At 41.7% G+C, this 13,275-nt stretch overlaps 1 protein-coding gene across 1 annotated transcript; it reads right to left on the bottom strand.

The window, feature by feature from the left end:
• Nucleotides 1–219: 219 nt before the first annotated feature.
• On the bottom strand, nucleotides 220–9,049 carry g3bp1 (GTPase activating protein (SH3 domain) binding protein 1). The gene is made up of 12 exons (XM_088344639.1): nucleotides 8,886–9,049; nucleotides 7,911–8,033; nucleotides 7,762–7,843; nucleotides 5,263–5,436; nucleotides 5,103–5,193; nucleotides 4,935–5,031; nucleotides 3,811–4,045; nucleotides 3,638–3,742; nucleotides 1,876–1,996; nucleotides 1,676–1,801; nucleotides 884–993; nucleotides 220–806 (listed from the first exon to the last, which is right to left on the bottom strand). Exons 2-12 carry the CDS (start codon nucleotides 8,003–8,005, stop codon nucleotides 561–563), a joined length of 1,482 nt encoding a protein of 493 aa, XP_088200765.1. The 5' UTR covers nucleotides 8,006–8,033; nucleotides 8,886–9,049; the 3' UTR covers nucleotides 220–560.
• Nucleotides 9,050–13,275: the final 4,226 nt, after the last annotated feature.

Raw genomic sequence — 13,275 nt, 5'->3', positions numbered from 1 at the left:
TACATCTTGAGCGAATGAGGAACAGCTAGCAAAGGACCTTGTAATCTACGATCTGCTTTACTAAGCAGAGTAACTGACCATGTTGTAAGAAATGCTCAGTCATTGCACTAATTGTTACAAAGAAAAGTAATTACGTTCCGGTAATGCGTTGCATTACTACTCCTGGCTGACATGATTGAGATGAAAGAGTGTTGGTATCTTAGAAAATACAATCACAAGTTGTTGTTTTTTTAAAAGAGAAACCGACTTTAATTTAGTTGTGTGGTTGGCGAGCTCAGCAGGAAATGCCGACCGCGTCAAATGTAGCGTTCCTGTAAGGAACAGGTGGGAGATTCAAGTCCACTTCCTCATTCCAGTCTGCTTGAAGGGAGGACAATGGGGGGGGGACAAAAAAACGAAACAAAAAACCCTCAGGGAGACAACATGCGTCCAGAACGAGGCAAGGTTGGGGGGACCTCGGTGCCACCAAAATGCGCAAACTAAACTAAAATCCAAAGACATGAAGGCTGCTTTAAGGTCAATTTGGTCAAGTCCAATCAGAGTGCTGGCCAGCGCCCGCTTCAGGGCCGTTGCGCTGAGTAGCGGCCCTCGCTGGGTGCGGCGCCGCGGCCGGAACCAAAGCTGGGCTTCTGGGCAGCTCCCCCCCGGGAAGGGCCAGGCGGGCCCCTTGGTGGGCCGCCCCCGCCTATGCGCTCCCGCGGTCCTCCTGGGCCACGCGGCCGCAGATCGCGTCGCTCGCCTTCTCGGACAAACCGTGTCTTTTTCTCCTCCACGTTGAGCCGCACTTCGCCACGCAGCTTGATGGGCTGAGAATGAGAAACGCAACATCCCCTTTAGCGCCTTTCACTTTAGGGACATAACAGACCGGAAGGATGAAACTCACCCGACTGGCTAGGATCTTTTGGACCGGCTCGGAATCGTCAAACACAACAAAGCCAAAGTTGGGAAGTTTGCCTCCGCTGTTGATCCGCAATTCCAAAACAGTGCCGTATTCTGCGGTCCACAAACAACAGTGTCATGATTTAACTGTCCTTTACCACTGTATTGCTGTCTACTGTATTAGTAGTCAAGTCATGTTTATTTGTATAGCCCTTTATTACAAAGTCTCAAAGTGTAGTGTTCCTGTTCTTATTTCTTATTCCTTTGGAAAACATCAAACGCAGATACATCCAGAATTTGAATACTTTGGAACTGAATAAAGTCAGGTAAAATCTTGAGGTTCATTCGGTTTAGATTATGTGTCTTTTTGTAAAGGCCGCACTGTGGAAATACTGTAAACACTTAACACAATTTTTTTGGAGCCCAAGGTTTGCAGCAAAATAAAATGGGAGAAGCCTGCCATTATCAAGAAACAAGGGAAAGGCACATGAATGGTTTCCCTCGCTAAGTTGCATGGCTGTAAGGAATCAATGACTGGGACTATTACTTTTTTTAAAGAGATTATAGCAGGGAAATCTTCAAAGTCGATCCTATCTTAGCAAGTTTGCTGCTATAACGGATATTTCACTTTGCGAAGACCACCCCAGAATGGATAAATGTCATATCACCGATTTACTGTAGTAATTGAGTGTTTTTGTGCCAATAAGCTCTTGGTGGCAGTGTGGGCTTACACATTCATGGCATACACAGGCCAAAACATTGAGAGTTGAGGTTTGGATATATGAATACAACTTACGCTCGAAGAACTCCTTGAGTTCACTCTTGTCTACAGCGTGTGGCACATTCCCCACAAACAGCTGATGGGCATCAGGGTAACGCACTGTCCGCCGGACTTCCATCTCCCCCTGCTCGCCTTCCCGAACTGAAAACAAAAAGGGGCAAAGTTGGCACAGCCCGATTTGCTTTCGAGGTCACGATTTCAGAGTTTGCACGTACTAGGACGTGGTCCTCTGTGAGTGGGGGGAGGGGCACCAGGTCGCTGCTCTCTCTGTCGAGGGTCTCGTTGCGGTGGTCTCTGTGAAGCTGACTGACTGTCTGACTTGATATCAGGCCGCACCTGCACCAAGACATGCAGAGCTTCAAATTGGCAAAATGCAACCCAGATCCAACAAAAGATGTACGAGTTCCAAGTATAGAGGCGTTTTTATTTAAAATCTGATCAGAAGAGCGAGTCCTCACAAACAACAATCAGTTGTTTAACAGAGTGGCTCTGATCATGAGAAACATTAAGTCCATCATCCAGAATACTACCATCAAGCTCTGTTGCTCATTTAAGGAATTATTGGACTCAAAAATAGTTATTTTAAATTTAACTATCAAGTAAGGGACAATAGAATAGAATTTACTTTTATTGTCGATCTTTGTAACAATGCACAGGCCAACTTAGGTTTAGACACACCTAGCGCAGGGGCTAGGGACCTTTTTGTCTCTGAGGCATGAAGGCAAAATATTTTTCCTTTTTTGAGAGGCATACCAAATATTTAAAGGTGAAATTCAAAAAAAAAAAATCACCAAACACCCTCTACATACAAAAGGCAATTATTGAGCACATTTTATTTTACTTTGTCACATGTGATTTCATAAAAGCTATAAAATAATGCCAGAGATGAAGTCCTACACAAACAAATATCCAACTTAATTTAATATTGACATGGTTTATTTGAACCGTAATCGTTTTGTGAATGTTCCAAAATATGTGACCGTATAATGCAAAAGAGAAGGATACGGATGCATTCACCGTCAGCAATGTGGCGTGGTTACAGCTTTAACCATAAGAATCAAGTGATCATTATTCAACCTCCCTTCCGTTTTAGAGGTGTAAATCGATAACATCTTAGAAATCTAAACATTTTCATCTTAAAAAGCTTCATGTACACCGTAGATCATTTGTTATTTTTAAAGGTGGAGTGCGTAATTTGAAGTGTCCTTATAAAGATAAAAGGAGAATATTTTCACCATTAAGCAACAAGAATGCCTTACTGAGTTCAAAGAGCCTTTATAATACAGTCCCACCGCAACTATCTACTTGTGTCCACCCCCTGAAAGCATCCAAGAAATGTATGTATTTCAACGTGCGACACATGCAGCTTGACAGAGGCTGCAGTGATGACTTAGGCCTTAAGTTGGCGTTGGAAAGTAGAAAGTTTCTAAATTACAGACAGCAACTTCTAAATAACTTGTGCAAACTAAACAGTTGAAAAAATATCCAGGAACCGGTAACGGATGGCCAGCATACATGCGTATTCTGATGCATCTCATTGGCTAAGAGACATCTTTTCTTACCAGCTGTAAAGGTAGAAAAGCACTAGTGATAGAAACGTGGTGTTGCAAATACTCTCCAATTGTCAAAATATTGATTTTCATCTCAGAGCCAGATGAAAAGAACCACAGCTGTCTCGCGAGTCATACATTCTAGACCCTTAACCTAGCCATTTTGAATGACTCCGAATTCTAGCAAGTGATGCAAAATGAGGGGCAAGCAAATTGCTTTTTAGGCCAGGGCTTGCGAGTGCTTGGGTGCAAGAAAGTCCAGTAGAAGCCCACTTTAGTCCAATTAGAGTGAAAGAAATAGACTGACAAGCTTTTACTATGAATGGTTTAATGATAACTTTTCAATGAATGAAAACCTAACCCAACCCAAAAATGATACATTTTCACCCTTGAAAAAAAAAACTAAATATTTGGGGAGTGGACTTACCGGGGCAAAGGGGGCAACCTTGACAACGTGAGGCGGGATGCCAGATACGGGAACGGCCCCACTGGGTGGAAGGTTCTTACTGGTCACCAACGCCCAAGAGAAGGGCTGCAAACAGAAATACACGTCGCCTTAGCCGTCTAGTTGTCAGACTCGAGGGAAAAAGAAAAACCCACCCTGACTTCCTCCGGCGCGGCAGCCGTCGTTTCAGCAGGTTCCGAGACGGCGTCTGTGGTCTTGTCGGTCTGCTCACTGGACGACAGTGAGCGGGTGTCGCTTTGTGTCTCGGGCGAAGCTGAAGTGACAGCCTTGAGCTCTACTGCCTCACCCGCCTCGACTTCCTTCGTCATTTCAGGTTCCGGTTCAGGACTTGCCGCCACTGCCGCTTCCTGCTCTTCCGCACCATCCGGACTAAAAAGAAAACATTTAAAACTTCATCACATTTTCTAGGTGGATTTAATCATTTAAGCGGTCCTTAAAATAGGTAAATACTTCCAAAGTATGTGTTAAAAATGGCCCATAGGATTCAATGAGACCCGTTTTTCCCAACGCACTTATCTTACTTTTAGCCAAGCTGTTCTAGAGCAGAACACTAGAGGAAAGAAAAAAAGGGGCGGGGGCATTGTTCAGAGAGACGTAATGCTCGTCCCCACGGCATTTTTGTTTTCCATTTCTTAGTGTATGACGGATGATTTATCATAAGCCCTGCATTTGTTTGATAGGTAAGGTAGTTTGAAACACCACACAAAATAAAATCCCTAAAATACCTCTGCTTTATTTCAACTGGCTTTGTAACTCTATCAATCCTGCTCGTTGCCTGAACATATCCACTACTATCCAAAATTTGCTTACTTTCCAGATCAATGCACATTTGGTTGGGCCATCCAGCCTCCCAGTTGCATTTTCATAGTACAATACAACTTTTACTTATATCTGTACATTCGAGGAAACTGTGCGGGTCAGATGTATCGACATTTCGTTCTGTATACACGTGTACTAGAATGACAATAAAGTAGATCTGAATCTGAATTTAAGCTTGTTCTTGTCCTTGTTCACTGCCACAGTTTAGAATTATTTTTCGATCTGAATCTGTCAACATGCACACACTTGCATGTGCATAATGAACTAGCACAACAGAGGCTACAATGACGACTCAAGCTAGAAGTGGTGACCACAAGTTCCAATAAGCTCTTATCATCTTCTTAAAAATCCTCAGTTGCGATAATGGAACAAATGTGATAATGGGACAAATGAGAGACAGCCCAGTGAATCAATCCTTGAGTAGTTAGTGTGCAATTACATGGATGCAGGTTGGTAGAAAGCAGGAACAGACTCATTAGCTGTGACTTCTGGAGAAGGGATTCGCTCCTCTAGTTCCTCTACCTCGTCATCAGACTCTGAAAACGCATCACACATTTAGCATAGTTTTCCCCCTTATTTTACGTTGTCATAATATCACATCTCTAACCTTCAGGTGGTTCGGAGTCAGAATCCGCAAAGACTTCATCCTGGTAGCGAAAAACATCGTTGTGGACGTAGAATTTGTTGGCCACCGTGCCCTGTAGTTGCACACAAATGCCAAATGAACAAAACAGAACGTTGAAGGTGTGCCTGCATGTTTTGGGTACCTCAGGGGCGAGCACAAAGGTCTGCATGAACTTCCTCATTGGCTGCATGTTGTTGGAGAGCTCCCCCATCACCTGCACCACCACGCCCTCGTTCAGGGTGGCGTGAGCATCTACGTGACGGATCTTGGTGTGGCAGTCACGGAAGCTCAGCGCCATCACACGCTTGTGGATATCCTGCAAGGATTGTATTAAACGTAAGACGCGGCAGTTGTGGCGTGAATTTTCTGTGAGGCAAAAATTTATTTAGACACTATTATAGAGATCGACCTAAACAACCCGTATAGCTGATACCCAATTATGAGTATAAACAGGAGGCTGATAACTGATATTACCCACAGATATTAATTTGCTGTAAAAACTTAAATAAATATTGGCAGAATACATTTTTAATAGTAGAAAAAGATACAAAAAATATATGTTATAAAATGAAATAAAACTTTACAGCTCTCGGAAATCCTTTACATTAAATAAACTAAAATGACAACAAAACTAACATGACCAGTCTTTCACTTGAACCAAATATCAACAGTGCAGAAAATAAAATAACGCTTAGCAGAAACTCGTATAAAGGGTACAGAAACAGCCAATTGATTTTTTTTTTTACAATATATCAATAAAAATGTAAAAATAACCTACATGACCTAAATTAACTTAAAACAAAGAGAAAAAAAAGCAATGGAAATTTCAAATGAGCTTGCGAATTGAAGTGTTGGCACTCTTGTTTTAGAACCAGATTGATGAACTAATGTAATAAGAGCCAATTAATCAGTGTCCCCCCGAAATTGCTTTCCTATAACAACTCGAATGTTCACGCCATCTCTTAATGACAAACATGCTTTTCTACCACAACTTTTGAAATGTCAATATTGTAAGGTCAATTTTATGTGTATGTTCATGATGGACCCTTGAAGGGAGACATGACGTCAGGCAGGAGGGGGGTGACTGGTGAGGAAGTTCGGCTCCTATCTGTAGCATGAATGAAGGTGATCTGCGGCTAACAGTAGCTCCTGTGGAATGTGTTTTTACTGCTTGTTATTTTTTATTAAATCACAATCAGACCCCATCAGTGAATGTGTGCATCTTTGACAACAGGAACATCAAAATATTATCAGCGGGTGATTTGTTGGGGAGTTGGCAGAGCAGTTTGCAGTGTTAAGTCAGAAAAAGCTTTTGCTTCAGTCGCTCCGCCACTGTTATAATCAATTTAGAAGGCACAGGGTGAGGGAGGGGAGAAGTCGGAGTAACTGAGAGAAGTCGAGCTGCTTTTGAGTGGCCAAATATTCGGGACATTTAAATCAATAAAAACACGATACCAATATACATCAAATTCCCAAATATCCGCACAGATCAATCGGTCGACCTCTACTCTATAGTCAGCAATATGGCCTCCAGATAATATTTGAAAGACATTAGCAATCATGCCATTTCCGAATAAATAGAGTGGTTTACAGAATACTTGTTTTTGAATTAACATTTACAATAGTATTCAAGACAATTCTTTTAAATATAAAAATATAGGACATATATTACAATTATTATAGTTAATTATAGTTAATTGGACTGTAAATAGTAATCCATTAGTATTTTGTTAAATGGTTGTTTAAGGGGGTAGGGGAAGGTGCTGCCGTTTGAGAAATCATGAAATGTAAATTAAAAATTTAATGTTTATTCTCCTTTTTTTCCATTGGAACAAATGTGTAATTAAAAAGGCAAAATGATTTCGCCACCATCAAACATCTTGGTGTTTTGCAGTGGTTAGCACATCCACCTGACACGCGAAAGGTCCCGGGTTTGAGACCAGGTGGAAACTTATGTTGATCTTGAGAGGGATTGGCACTAACCGGCAGCACTTGCCCAAGACACACCACAGGAAATGGTGCCCTAACGGCCCTAGTGGTTGACACAGTTAAACTTTTACAGGAAGTTAGACATTTGCAGTTATTCATGTTTAACATAATAACGCCTCGCTATAAAGCGATTTACTTTTCACTTTTGCTACTCTGTGTATTGGGCTCTGCATCCTAATTGGCTGAACAGCTTATCTTATTTAAAAGTATAATGGTTAATTTAAAATAAATAAAACAAACCTGAACTTCAAAACTAAAGCTCAATGAACTCCATTTATGTCTTTTTTGGAAAACCGTTTTTCGTAATTGCCATTTTGCGTGGTTGTTGGCACGTGAAAGATTCAGAGTTTATTGCTTGTTGCTCCATGTGACACTCCTGCGTGGGTGCTACTCAACTGGTGCCTATGAGGCGTGTGTATGAGCGAAATAGCGGATACAATTGCATCCTGGGAAGTTGACAGATGATGCCAAGTAAGTTGGAGTTTACTTTTTTAGGACAATTAACTAAGTGAAGAGCACGCCTACAAAACAATTTACAAGCGTGTTTACCTCTGGTGTTTACAGAACTACATTTTACATTATTTTAAGGTGCACTGCACAATTCACCACTACATTTATTGTACAGAAACAAGGCATTAACTCCATAACCCACCGATTGTCCATAGACGGCCTCCAGAGGCTTGCCACTTGTGTCCAACCCGCCGTGAACATATGATGAGTTCTCCCCATAGAACCTACACACGGACACAAAAGTATGTGAAAATGCTACCAGGCGCACACACTTCTCTGAGACCAGCTTACCTGTGAAGGTAATCAGGCGCTTGATTGAGAAGCGTGTAATACTGTCGGACAAACTCTCGCCCCACCAGCTGGGCACTTGGCTTCTCCATCACCATTTCTTCTTTTTCCTCTGTGTTCGTTGGACTGCACAAAAGTACATGGCCTTCATAATGAGCCATATCTAATATTCGTAAACAGTGGTAGCTCTATGGTTGCTTGAAAAATAACTGTCATGAAGAGAGTATAGAATGAGTGATGCTTAAATGACCACCTACGTTTGATATCTTACGATTGAGAACACGTCGTTATCGTTTTACGGCGTATGAGCTACAGATCATTGTCATTGATGGCGATCAAACAATGACAGCACTTTGTAACGACATGAGAGCAAAGTCTCATCTTATTACAAAATGGCTAACTCCCTTGTAAATAGCGTTCGGAAGATGTTTATTTTAATTGGATTTGATTCAATGATTGCAGAACTGTACAGTGGGGCCTCGTCCCAGCGCCGGCTAGCACGTGCCAGGTCAGATTTCAAGTCACCTTATGTTAGCTTGATAACGAAAAGCCGTGAAGAGCAGGAGAAATTTGGCACACAATAAAAAATACGACCATTGAGGAAAAAACGTCACAATTTGAAAGGAAACAATCGTAATGAAACCACCAAGATGAAGGCCAGCGGCGGCCTGGAACGAAAATGAAAGAATAGTATGGCGTGGTTCAGAACACAAAGACGCTGTCTATTTGCAAGTTGAAATACACAACTACAATTTTACACGTTCCTGTACCACTTTATCGCAGAGAGTGTCTTGCACGATAGGACAGGCAGCCATTTATTGAAAAGGACGTCTTCTTAATTAGCTGAGCATTGCTAACGGACTCGTTTCCAGGACATAGACGGGCCCCTCAATTTGAGTAAAACGATGTGCCGAAATTCATAAGAATAAAAAACCATTCGTTTTGGTTTTGAGTGGTACATTACGAGGTTTGACTCACCAAAAGTCGAATTTGTCCGGTTTTAGTGGCTTTAGAACAAAAAAGTGGTTTTTCGAAGAGGCACTTGAACAACGTGCTCTGGTCGTTCGTTCGCCGGGTTCAGTCGCGCATCGCACATGTAAGTACGGCCTCTTTTACTTTGAACCAATCACATCGCAGTTTGGTTACCCACCACCAATCACGCGAAGCTACTGCCAGTCCAAGATGAGAGCGCACCCAATTGTAAAAGAGGAACACGGGGACAAGCAAGTGCGTAAACGTTGATTGGTGGAATCAGTCGCTTCCGGCTTCGACATGCTAGCTCAACTAGCATAGCTATGTTCCAACTTTCTTATAAATGCCTTATTAAACAAAATGCATTAAAACACCTACAATGTTTACATTAGAACCAAACTTTGAAGACAATCCAAATTACAAGAATATATACATTAACAGAAACGCCAATGGGAAAACAGATACATTACATAAAAATAGTGCCGACAAGTGGTAAGAAAATACTTTCAGTCAAAAAATGTGATTTGAATACTAAGCAAAAATACATAAACCGTCATACATTTTTTTATGAAAAAAAAATATAAGTCGGTACACTGTGGAATCCCTACATCGGCGTCGCCGCCATGTTTGTCTGGCATCTTGCTGCTAATGTTGTGCTTTTGGCAGCTGTTTTAGATGGCATTAGACAATACAGTGCCATCTAGTGGTCAAATATTACACATTGTGGTCTTAAATGAAAACGTATTTATCCTATCCAAAAGAGGACATTGAAAAAACCATTAACTGATTATATATGAGGGAGTGTGTATCATTTAGTGCCTCCTACTGGTCGAAAAACGTAATTTATTTAAAATATTTTATATATCGTCTGTCCCTGTGTGCCCTGCGATTGGCTGGCAACCAGTTCAGGGTGTCCCCTGCCCACTGCCCGGAGATAGCTGGGATGGGCTCCAGCACCCCAGCGCCCTTACTGAAGATAAGCGGTGCAGATAATGGATGGATGGATACATATATATATCTCATAGGTGAAGAACTGTGTAAATGAGACTTGACATAACATGAGCCTCACTTAGAGGGAGCTGAGATGATCTTGCTTCTACGGGTCTTTCTATCTATTCATCTACCCTGGTCATATCCCTCGAGAGGCATGACCGAAAGACAGACAAACACATACACAAAAACAAAGAAAATTGACCATGGCCAACCCAAATGCTCAAACACCCAAACAAGTTAAGCACCTCGGCACCCAAGATGGTCATACTTTCGTCCCTCCAGATGAAACGGGACACAAGAAAGCGGCCATGCTACTCAGGTCAGGGTTACAAAACACACGCTTCTGTTCAACAGCAGGGCCCGACAGCTTTCACTGGTTTACCCCTGTCGCATCATACAGGTTCCCTTCCCATCTCTTACAATTTGTCCAAACATCCCACTATCCTTTCACAACACCTCTCCACTCATTCCTATCACCAACAAGAGCTCTAGCTTCCACTATATTTAGACCGCTGTCCTTCAGTGCACTCATAACACTTTCCATCCACGTTCTTCCTCTTGATCTTCTTCCATTTACTTCTGCGCTGTCGATTCTCTTCAACATTCACTCCTCATCCATCCTCTCTATGTGTCCAAACCAACCAAGGACTCTCTCATCAACACTCTTGCTCAGTTCCGCTACAAGTGTATTCCAGTTCTGTCTCTCACAATTTCATTTCTCAATCTATTCAATCTTGTCACTCCTAACATACTCCTCAAACACTTCATCTCAAAAATATTTAATTTACTACTCAAATCTGGATTCAGGCTCCAAATGTCTGCACCATACAACACAGTCGGCTTCTGCATAGTTACCAGGTAAAATGGGGAAATTGTATATTTAAATGAATTATTAATCCTAGTTAAATGACCGGTCCTATTAATTAAAGGAGAAACCATTAGAATATTGTTGTAAGACCACTGTTGAATAAAATGGGATTTATGTTGGAATAAAATGTCCCGATTGTTCAATCTACATTATTTATGCAGAGATAATTCGTGTTTGAAAATAAGAGACCAAGAAAGGAAAGCCTCGCGGAGGAAGAAAAGCATTTTTATCGGGACGTTATCAATATTGTACAGTTTTGACAGATTATTGAAAGGAATGGTGTTCCATCGAGAATATGGATTTTTTTCCAGGCCTCAAAGTTAACGAAACACACTTTGAAATTTTGGATTATGTTTATCTCAAAAAAGAATGATCAAAATCACGTTTTCAAATTGAAGATAACATCTGCTTATTTTGCATTTATATAGAAACCACTGGCCGTACGTTCTTCTCATATCCAATTATACAAAAGGTCTGGCAAGGTTTTTGCATTTGGTTCACTCCAGTCATCTCTACTTTTCCTACTGCTTAATCCAGAGATCATATTACATTCGGATTTAGGATACAAATCAAGATCAATGTATTAGTCTAATTTTATGCAAAGCATTTTCTTTAATCTCAGACTGGCTGACTTGTATGTCAATTAAGTGACATATTTTTATAGCTCTAGCATTTCTTTGGAGCTGCAGCCATGCAGCAGCCATGTTGTTCTCAACAGAGAACAATATGTCGTGTTTAATAAATTCCGACTAAACGAACGGAGTCTTCCATTGTCTCTTCATCTACCCACACTGTCGTTGGGGTCGACTGGTAGATCGTGATCAACATATTGGGCATCCCTGCTCTAGTCTAAACGTTTTTGTCTCAACGAATAGAAAAGTATCCAGTTAGTGCCAAGAAAGCCAACAGTTTTTATATTATTTGTTACAACATATCTTTGTGTTTGCCCCTTTTTAAAAAATGACAGGCATAAAAAAAAGGAAAACAGACATACTTTGCCGCGTAAATTACACAAGAGTATCACATGTCAATATAAAACCATGCAAATCTGAACTGGTCTGTCAGAACCAGAACAGACAGTGGAACCAGACACGTAAAGTTTTAACACAAGCTTTATTTTACGGGAACGGAGCAGTCATGCGCAGGAACACAAACGCCAGCGATTCAGCGATCGCTGAGCAGAAGAAGTGAGACAGGCACGGGAAAATAGGAAGCCAGGGGCAGACAAGATCAAAACCAGACAGGACAGACGGGCTCGATACCAGATACAGGATACACGAGCAAGATACCGGACAGGACGGGACAGACAGGATTGATAACAGAGCAAGATACTGGACAGGACGGGACAGACACCAGATACTGGATACTGGAGCAAGATACCGGACAGGAACGGAAAGACGGGATCGATACCAGATACTGGATACTGGAGAAAGATACCGGACAGGATAGGACAGACGGGATTGATACTGGATACTGGAGCAGGATACTGGACAGGATGGGACAGACGGGATGGATACCAGATACACGAGCAAGATACCGGACAGGGCAGAACAGACGGGATCGATACCGGATACTGGATACACGAGCAAGACACCAGACAGGACAGACGAGATCAATACTGGATACTGGAGCAAGATACCGGACAGGACAAGACAGACAGGATCGATACCGGATACTGGAGACTGCAGAAAGATACCAGAGAGGACGAGACAGGCGGCATGAATACCGGACACTGGAAACTGGAGCAAGATACCGGACAGGACGAGACAGATGGGACCGATACCAGATACACGAGCAGGATACCGGACAGAGTCAAAATACAAGTCTTGTAAGTGCAGGGGTTTGTTGACGGACTGACCAGGAGTGAATGAGAGCACTGAGTTTAAATAGGAGTGGAGCCAATCAGGCAACAAGCAACAGCTGGCGCCAAACGAGCGGGCCCAAGCGAGGGCAATGGGCAATAATGACATGGTCTTTAAAAGGCAACAGTAATTGTTACACTGATTTGCAATTTTATTATTTGTGAGATCATGCACTATGTTTGTTTTGTTCTGCATGGTTCCTTTTGCACACCACTTTAAAAACTTCATCTTGAATCTGAAAAAAATATCATATTTTGTTTGACACTAAAGTAGGGTTCGGTGAATGGGCATATGATACTGGGGGGATTCGGTAGCTCCAAGAACCACTGAAGTTTCAAACTCATTATGGCAAAATCGAGTTGATTATATTTGTAATTCTACAGTAAATAAATGCAAAGGTTTTGAATCAGTTGAAATTGGGAATCCTCAGTTTGATACCTATGCATCGGCTCGCTACAGTTTAACTGTACGTGTCAGTTGTATCGACATTTTGTTCTGTGTGCATTGTTACAAATAATGACAATAAAAGTAAATTCTATTCTATTCTATTCTATTCTAATGTTGACAAATTCAATGAGGAAACAAAGCTTGCCTCGCAGAAATGTCACGCTGACATGTTTCAGCCTTTATTCTTTATTTAGATCTTAAGTCATGTATCAAGCACATAGGCCCA

Source organism: Urocampus carinirostris, chromosome 9 (genome assembly GCF_059441175.1).
Source record: "Urocampus carinirostris isolate Australia breed hairy pipefish chromosome 9, RoL_Ucar_1.0, whole genome shotgun sequence".
In the NCBI taxonomy this organism is placed as follows: Eukaryota; Metazoa; Chordata; class Actinopteri; order Syngnathiformes; family Syngnathidae; genus Urocampus; species Urocampus carinirostris.
Note: the sequence above shows the minus strand (reverse complement) of the source record. Positions and strands in the feature narration are given on the sequence as shown.

Excerpts from the sequence above, each read along its gene's own strand:
- g3bp1 (XM_088344639.1), bottom strand. The coding sequence starts at position 8,005 with ATGGTGATGGAGAAGCCAAGTGCCCAGCTGGTGGGGCGAGAGTTTGTC. Across the intron at positions 3,743-3,810 it reads CCGCGCCGGAGGAAGTCAGG|CCCTTCTCTTGGGCGTTGGT; the intron begins GTGGGTTTTTCT and ends TTCTGTTTGCAG. Across the intron at positions 807-883 it reads AAAAGATCCTAGCCAGTCGG|CCCATCAAGCTGCGTGGCGA; the intron begins GTGAGTTTCATC and ends TCTCATTCTCAG.